Source organism: Alexandromys fortis, unplaced genomic scaffold (genome assembly GCF_014885135.2).
Source record: "Alexandromys fortis isolate MF-2015 unplaced genomic scaffold, M_Fortis_MF-2015_v1.1 scaffold_126, whole genome shotgun sequence".
Taxonomy (NCBI): domain Eukaryota; kingdom Metazoa; phylum Chordata; class Mammalia; order Rodentia; family Cricetidae; genus Alexandromys; species Alexandromys fortis.
In genome coordinates this window covers 1184337-1193468 of record NW_026068018.1, presented here as the reverse complement: position 1 = coordinate 1193468, position 9132 = coordinate 1184337, and the positions used below count along the sequence as shown (strand labels likewise).

Genomic DNA, 9132 nt, shown 5'->3' with positions numbered 1-9132 from the left:
CTATGCCAAGGCCCTCTAAAATATGAAAGATAATGCCATGTATATTGAGCTGTTGTAATGACTGCACATTTATTTTTATCCCTAAAACTTCAGTATTTATAATGGCTGTATCGTGGTACAAATGTAAAATATCCTTCATAGATTCTTGTGTTTGAACCTTGGTTCCTCCTTGGTGACACTGTTTGGGAAGGTTATGGAACTGTCTAGCCCCTTCCCAGAGTCCAAAGATCCCAAATGACATCACTGCCACCTTTAGCAGTGATGTCTGAGCCCTCAGCTGAGATGTCCTTGGGTTAGAACACCTCTGTGTTCCCATAGAGTGGAAAACCCTTTGACCTTGAGACCAGGGAGGCCAGGACCTTGCTTAACTGCTTCTGTCTTGCATGCCTACCCAGCACCCACACCAACTGAAACTCCCACCTCTAACACCCCAACTCCCCCAACACCTCCAGGACCCCTAGGTGGCACTTGTCACCAAGGGAGGGCTTTGGGGTTTTATGATCTGGTCCAGCTTGTTTCTCTCTCTGCCTCCTGAGTGTGAATGCAATGTGATCAACAAGCTTCTATGCTATCCCTGCTGTAGCCACATCCTCCCTGCCATTGCGGGCTTTCTTCCTGTGGAACTGTAAGCCAAAATGAGCCCTTTCTCGCTTAACTTCTTTTCCCCAGAGTATTTTTGTCACAGCAACAGAGAAGAAATTAATACAATCTATAAGGAAACACAGTTTAGGTTCTTAAGAAAAAGATGTGAAAATTTTATTTAGGCTGATTTCACTGTAATTTTTTTTATAAAATAACTTTATAAAAGAGTCCATCAAGATATTATATAGAAAATACACACTAAGGTAATATATACACTTCATAAAAATAGAATACATCTTGACAATTGCTTACAGAGTCCATTACCGCCATGTACAGTGTATTGACGTTTAACATGTTAACTTGAACATACATGATTACAAATATTCAAGAAATCTGTTCTATTGATATGCCTTAAAATTAAAAAATATGGAATGTAAAAGTTATGGAGCTAAGTGAATAAAAGGTTATGTTGAAATGCCAAAGACCCACGCCATGGGTGACTGCCTAAAGTAACTTTCTGATAACATAGTGAGAGGTTCAGATAATTTCACAAAACCACTGGGAATGTATCGAGTATTTGATCATGCTAAGCTCCAACAAGGATCAAACAAACTTACATCTGTACTGTATTTCAGAATAGTGGGGTTTCTTTTTTAACTTTAAAATTGACACAAAAAAAACTTGAAAGGAGATGTCTAAGTCGTATATTAATATTTTAAAAATCTTAAATTATGCCATAAGCTTTTATCAAAACATATAATAACTGGTTTTACTCTTCTAAGAATAGCCAAATGCTGGAAAAATCTATTTGAATTAGTTTTTTTAATATTGCTTCCATGAAAATATTCTTATCTGCTATGCTACTATACAACATCAATGAAATGTCCTACGAGCTGATCAGAATAATCTTTGGGAAGTAACTGCTCCAGTGTAATAAATAAAGAAAATAGCAAAGGACTCTTCTAGGCCTTACTGAAAGATACATGACCATAGTTGGATTAGACAGACATCTCAGCAGTACCAAGGAACAAACAGGTTACAGAGTACAGCACCATTTTCAAGTTGCCAAGATTGCAACTGTTCAAGAGATAGATAGCTGCAGGGGTCCTCGATTGCCAGGATTAATGCAATTTAAATGTTCGGACTAGGTTCTGGAGTACCTCCTAGTAGGGGTAGGCAGACACCGCTATATAAACTATGAATGTGGTCTGATACTCAATGGTCCCATTGGCACTGTAGGATAAAGCTCGAACCTTCATGCGATAGGTCTCTGCCTCTCGTAGTGGGCGTGTAGTGTACACAACTCCTTTCAGATTTTCATCCCTTAGGGCAAAAGGAACAGTTGGCTCCTCATCAACCATGAGGAAAGTTGTCCTGGGATGCATTACTCCATCCTGTGTGTATGCAACCAGCCGGATTAAATCTTGATTGGCAGCTATTCCAAACGGGAGAGAGACAAGTTTATATTCCAAGGCATATGGGCTCAAGGTACATTCCAAGTCATTGGGTGGGCAGTTCTTAAGGCAGAACCTAAGGTTAGAAAATAAATGAGATGCGTGTGGTTATACACCTTGGAGCAGGATATGACACAGGTGGTCACTATTCATGGTCACTCTTTGTAATTTGTTTACTTACAAAATGTGGCTCTCCCCATGTCCTAGATCACTAATGCAAAAGAGATGATTGGTAGCTAAGAGAATACCCCTCTATAGTCAAGTATCGATATCCCAGCTCTATTAAAACCAGAAGAATTGAAGTTCCTGAAGTAAGCAAGAATACTTCAGTTCTTTTTGGTGGGGTGCTGAGATTGGATGAGGGCCTTATGCATAAGTACGTAGTCTAGCACAGCTCCATCAAAGTCTCAGGAGCACTGATCGTAAAATGAAAAGCCAGTCTTACAAACAAAAGCATTGCACATTCTTGAAAACAAGGGCTTCTTAGAAATAAGACTAAACTACATGATAACACTTATCCTAATGCTGGTTGAAGGTCGAAATAGGGTATACAGTTATTTGGTTTATTTTTCTCAGAACAATTAAAGGTCACTTAGGATTTCTAGGCAGGGGCATGACTTCCTTTTTAATCTTTGTTTCATATTATTTTACATTAAAAATGATTTCCTTCTTTCATAACCCACGCTGGGTCATAATGACATTTAAATTATTTTTCTAGACATCCAGAGGGGAAAAACCCACAAAGGGCTATTTTCTAAAAACATGGGTTCTTTAGTCATAGTATTTTTAGATACATTGTAAACATCTATATTTTTAATCCTCTCTTTTCTTTTTCCATTCCTATGATATTAATTACAAACATGCTTATGGAGGGATTTGCGCAATACACACACACGCTACAGTAACTTGAAGCATTACTAGGAAGAAAACAAAGTGTGAGCTTCAGTGAGCATCTGGCAATGAGCAGGGACCATCTAAGATAAACATTATCCCTTGTTTTCAATCATCATAGTTACCTGGACGGCATGGAGAAAAAATTAGAACAGTTTATCCAGTACCAAGAAGACTGCCAGACACCAGCATTTGTAAGGAAGACATCATCGATGGGCAGACTATCGACTCACCCATGTTTCTCCCATCTCTTGCTCCACGGTGAGTCACCATAGCAACAAAAAAAGTACTTCTTGGAACAGTTTACCTGCTGACAGTACTTACCAGCTTGAGGCAGTACAAACGAATGGGGAATTTTCAAAAGAAAGGCAGGCTCTCAACACCATAAAGCATTTGATGTTGTGGGAGAGCCCTGGATGCCACACTGTGACTCCGTGGTGGGAAGGCTTGGCAATCACAAATGATGGTTTGGTTTACAGAGGGAGCTGCCTAATGAGTTCATCTCTTGTCCATTTATAGAAGGAACAGGCTGCATCCCCACACAATACTGATTTCCTGTAAGTTCCACATGACTATAGACAAGGCTTAGGTTGGTCAAAGAGAGGGTTCCCAGAAGCATGTCTGGGATAAGAAAGTGAAACGTACCCCAGAACAGGATCCCGTTGATAGTTGGGCGGACACGGTGTGTCAATGCACTGGTAGCTGCCTCTCATGTTGAAACACATGCGATTCGGCCCACAGCGTACATTCTGCTCCAGGCACTCATCGACATCTAGGGACCACACAAGGAAACAAGGCAACATCAGTTGGGGGCACTCGGGGCCATCGTAGCAGTCACTGGTATTTCACTGGCATATAGAGGCAGCTCTCAGATCTTGGTCCTCCAATGAGCTTGTTTGTCATAGCCAAGCCTCGGCCACAGAATGGGGAGCAGGATTCCTGGCTTAGTTATTTCCCTGATTGCTCTGAGGACATGTCTCTTTGATAGATGCTAAAAGTCTATCAAATAAGAGCTGTAGAAGTGAAAGGGCAGATTTTATGAGCTCTCACGTGTCTCTTCTATTTGAAAAGCAGAACACACATGAGTTTGTCAAGGAAATAATATTAAACAATATTTTAGATACACACTGACCAAGCTGAAAGAAAAAATAATAATAAGGGATGAGTAAATACTTTGCAAAGTGAAGAATCTTCCTTTTTATAGAATGAGCAATCTTTGTGCTATAAGTTCAAATTACAGGGAGGGAAGGAAGATAGTGAAAATTAAAGGATTCACAGGGCAAACTCATGGGACACTGCTAGGTAAGTCAGATCTTGAAGAGAGAGAGAGTGAGAGAGAGACTGTAAAAAGAAAACCTTAAGATCAAATAATTGGCCCCCAGGATCCAAGTTTTATCAAACCGAGCAAAACCGAACTGCTCTGACGGCGGAGTCCGCCCCCAGCGGAGTGTCATGGGGATGCTTCCTGGAGCAACGGCAAAATCAGGGCAGAAATATTCAAGTGAAAGACATTGTTTCTTCTTTTTTATGGTTTCCTCACAGAGTTATTAAATGGAAACCCTGATGTAATAAAATAAAACACAAAACTGAAGGAAATTTTCCAGCCTTCTGAAAACATTTTTTTTTGTGCCATAATTCTTAATCCTGGGAATATTGAGGACCCGAGGATGAGATGTGTGTGGCCTGGAACCGAGAGAGATTTCTGAGTGAGTGTCCACAAAATCCAATAAACACTTTTTTTTTGAGGTATTTTTGAGAGCCTACAGTTATTTTTCTTTACTCCTCACTGTGGCAGCCTGCACCTGCCTTTTGGTACATGTGGATTTCCACCAGTGTGAAGGCAGGCAAGCATTTCGGATAATCAATTCCCACGCCACCATTTCCCAAGTTCACCCTCCCCATATCAATCTGCCTGAGAACTTCATGGTCTGAAATTTACTTAAACAACCTTCCTTTACCTTCTGGAGAAAGGCCGCGTGAATCCTAGGAAAAAATGAGGATACCATATGGTGATATTGCCTATCGATGGACACAAAACATCATGACTACAAACCCATGACCTTAGCAATTTAAAATTAGATTTCAGTTTGAAAACAATAAGGCTTTTGAGTTTTTTTTTTCTGATATTCAATTTGACTGGTTTGACAATGAGTAAATATTTGATTATATAGTGGTAATCTCCCTCTAATAAACAGAGTTGAATCCGAGTTGCAAACCTTTGTTGGGAATCTATTTAGCACAGGTGCATCCTAACTGGGTACAGGACTGATATCCCTTTCGATGATTTAAATAGTGGCGCTGGGCCTAGTGGTTCACCAGACATCACAAGAGGGAAGGCTAAGGTTTTCAGGCCTTGTCAGCTGCCTGCACATGGGATGTAGAGCATCCCTCCTTCTGAGGGAAGTAGGGACTTGGGTTAAATCTGTGAAGTGTGTTTTTGAACTTTTAAACTACTTACAGCAGTGTTAGAGAGATGAGAGAGGCGATTCCCGGAGGCACTGTATGACCGACATCAAATTCTGAATTTTTGCCACTTCCGTTTTTGTATTAAAACAGGTACTTTAGATTTCATTACATGCATATTGTTTCTGATTATTTACAATTTAGAAGTAGTATTCATAAAGTAAAAAAAAAATAGTGTCTAGAGAGATAAACCGTGATCAGAGTCTTTGGTGCAGTCCACAGAAATCATGCAGTGAGATTTCAGCTGATAGAACAGAAGGCTGCCCCACCAGGATGGTAGCCATTCTCATGGAGATAAACACAGCTCGTAAGGCGCTGGGCCAACCACCTTTTGTATGTCGGCTGATTCTTACAGTAGATATCTTGTTAAGCCATAAGCACTCTCCCTTGGATTCAGCAGAGTATGAATTATTGGGCATAATTATTCCCATGTACTGGTACATCAGGCCATTCCCCCTGCCCAACTGTGTGGGACCTCCGGTAGGAAATTTAGTCACACAGTTAATAACCTTGGTTCCCAATGTCTGCTTTGTTCCCTGAGATACATTAGAAGCCACCTCCCTGCAACTATCTTCCGTTTGGCAGGACATGCAGTCAGGAAAGGAGTCTTTCATATAGATGACATTTGGGAACTTCAAAGATAAAGAGACGTCCAAGCTCAGAGAATTCTTTGTTTTGTGTGTATATATAAAGTGGAAACTTTACAGACTAGGAGGACAGCAGAAGAATAAAGAAAGTGGTGCAGAAAAGTACGTAGAGGAGAGTTCATTTCTCCCTCAGATCTAAGTCTCACGCTTGCTGCAAGGCTTCTGAGCCCTGAAGGGGACACCGAGGCTGGCACTCAGAGGTCCCCATACGTCTTGACTTTCTAGTTATTTGCTCTGTGCAGACATTGATGAAGTGTCTCTGCTCCTGGCCTTATTTTACAAGCTGTTTTCTTACAACAGAGAATCCCAGTGTGAAACACACTTCTATGTCAGCTGTCATTTGTCTATTACCTGTGAGCCAATTTCTAATTATGTTTTTTTTTCCCAATGAACATGTTATATCTCTTTGACAAATTGAGGTTGTCTTAAAGACGAAATAAAAAGACATGGAGGAAACTGTGGAAGAAGTTCACTTAGTGTTATCTTAATTTCTCTTAATTTTTTCCCCCAACTTCAAAATTTTCCTTTCTCTCTAACTTTGTGCACTTGAACCGATGCTGAAACAGGGAACCTAGTAGCCCGCGGCAGCCCCAAGAATTGTGTTATGGCGGCAGTGTGTGTATGATAAGAGCTGTTAGTATCCTTGAGTTTCATTTGATCAGTGTGGGTCTATAAAGAAGTACAAGAACTTATAAATACATGAGCTTGACATGAAAGCCAAGGGGACTATTGCGGGGAGGGGGAAACCAGTGAAGGAAAGGGAAGAGGGGTGGGGCAAATACGGAGGGGAGAATATGAGGAAGGTACAATAATATATGCTCATGAAAACATCATAGTGAAACCTTTGTTTTGTACACTAAATTAACAAAAATATTTAAAAAATATCAAATTATTTCCTAAACATGAGAATTATTTAAAAATTTCCACATTATACATTCAGTCTAAACAGTCAAAATTTAATATCACTTTATAAATGTTTGCATTTTGAAGAGGTCTTTGGATGCATCAAGCAAATATGAGAACGTTTGTTGGCCAGCAGGACTGTAGTCTATGTTGAGGAAAAACCATCTGTCTTTTGTCCATCAGAATGTCTGCTTCTCACAGAGATCTTTGTAAGTACTAGGCTATGAGGCAGGTGACCTCCTTTATCTGTGGCCTGTGGATCTACTCACTGTTCTTAAGAAAGGGAGGCAAAACAAAGCAACAACCAAAAGGCCAAACACAAATAGAGAAAGCTGGGCATGATGGTTGACCGTTTAATCCCAGCACTCAGGAGGCGGAGGCAGAGGCGGAGGCGGAGCTGGGAGTTCCAGGCAAGCTAGTGCTAAACAATGAGACCTTGTCTCGAAGAAAAATTAGAGGAACATTACTCATGTCTTCTATAATGAACCAAGTGACGATATCTGACTTTTAATAAACACCGCTAATATTACTGGAGTAACTGAAGCGGAGGCAATAATATAAATATCCCTGCTACATGGAAAGAATGGCATGAGTTATAAAGATTTCATATCAACAGCATCAGAAAATATGATGTACTAAGCAATAGCTTCTAAATAATTAAAAATAATACAGGATAATATCCTAGGAACATCTGTATTATAGAGAGTGTAAGTAACCTGGACCCTTGATAAACATGCATTATGTCTTAAAAAAAGCAGAAGACTGCTGGGCAGTGGTGGCGCACGCCTTTAATCCCTGCACTCAGGAGGCAGAGACAAGCGGATCTCTGTGAGTTGGAGGCTAGCTTGATCTACAGAGCGAGTTCCAGAACTGGCTTCAAAGCTACAGAGAAACCTTGTCTTGAATCCCCCCCTCAAAAAAAAAAAAAAAAAAAAACCAAAACAAAAATGTAGAAGACAGAACTCTTTTCAAATGCAGTGTCAATATAATATTAATTTTTTTTAAAAAGCATATCATTTTATTAATAGTTTTCAAACTAAGCATTATTTATCATGGATAAAAGTCTATTTGAGTTTTCTTTTTTAGATATTTGTGGTGCATGAAATCTGGCTGAGGTTCTTGTAGTCTGTCCTCATTGACTTTTAGTCACATCTTGATTGGCCACACTTTCTGTCTTTTGTAATTTTATAGCCGATGACTTCCACTTTTGACAGAATTCTCTGCCTTTGTTCCCTTTGATACTGTCCACTGTAATTTCCTGGCGCTTACCGACAAGGCCATTACCACAGTATAAAGCTTAAAAAAATTCCCGGATGAAAAACAGCCTCTTGCTCCTTGTAAATGCCTCAAACACTTTCTAGAGCTATAAAGAGACCCCTAAGCGATTCTTTAAAGAATTCTCTAAAAGGCAGAACTGCTTTCTCTCATGTCTTTTTAAAACCACAAAAGTATGTAACCCATTTCCATTGCAAACGCTTCCCTGACACCTGGTTCTGATTTGTTCACAGCATTTTCCACTCCGTAGCTCAAATGAAAACTGAAAAAAAATGTTTTGAGCTAAATGAAGGCAATTAAAAAAATGGTATAATTTAGAAAGAGGAGAAGGCTCTCTAATGAGTGTATCACATAACCCTTTAACTTTGCTTAAGGGATTTTGCGGTTCAGTTGATAATTCTAAATGCTTTGGTATTTGCCCTGCATCCTTTGGTGCTTGAGAGAGCTGTAGGAAGAGTAGTTGTAATTTGGGTACTGGTGCTCTTAATTTTTTTTTTTTTAAAGCTTGAGACAAGGTCTCATTATGTAGCCGTGGCTGGCATCAAACTTACAGTGATTTGCTTGTCTTTGCCTACAGGGTGCTGGGATGAAAAGGCATTTGCCACCAAACCCAGTGACACTGGCGTTCTTTTAGAAAGATGTCTGGGCTGAGTCAGTTCTAGAGTATGGAGAGTTAGCACTTCTGGCTCCTGAGTACACTGCCTGTAGTGTTCACAGCATCGTAGAAAAGATAAAAGGGCATTGGAGAATAAACAACCTGAGGTGGAGTCTTAACTACCCTAGGATATTGGGGTTTGTATAGTCATCTTAAGTAGTAGTTTTATTTGTATACATGACCGGGAATCATATGCATGTTTCTGACTCCAGTTATTGTGTAAGGTACATTCTTAATAATGTTCAGTGATTGATGGATGAGA

At 39.9% G+C, this 9132-nt stretch overlaps 1 protein-coding gene across 1 annotated transcript in view; it reads right to left on the bottom strand.

The window, feature by feature from the left end:
* Positions 1 to 731: 731 nt before the first annotated feature.
* The window catches only part of Hmcn1 (hemicentin 1), a 449244-nt gene continuing 440843 nt past the window's right edge, over positions 732 to 9132 (bottom strand). Inside the window, exons 106-107 of the mRNA XM_050162915.1 lie at positions 3573 to 3699; positions 732 to 2112 (exon numbers count right to left, since the gene is read on the bottom strand). Of these exons, the coding sequence (XP_050018872.1) occupies positions 1746 to 2112; positions 3573 to 3699 (494 nt within the window). The 3' untranslated portion in view covers positions 732 to 1745. The remainder of the gene's footprint in view (positions 2113 to 3572; positions 3700 to 9132) is intronic.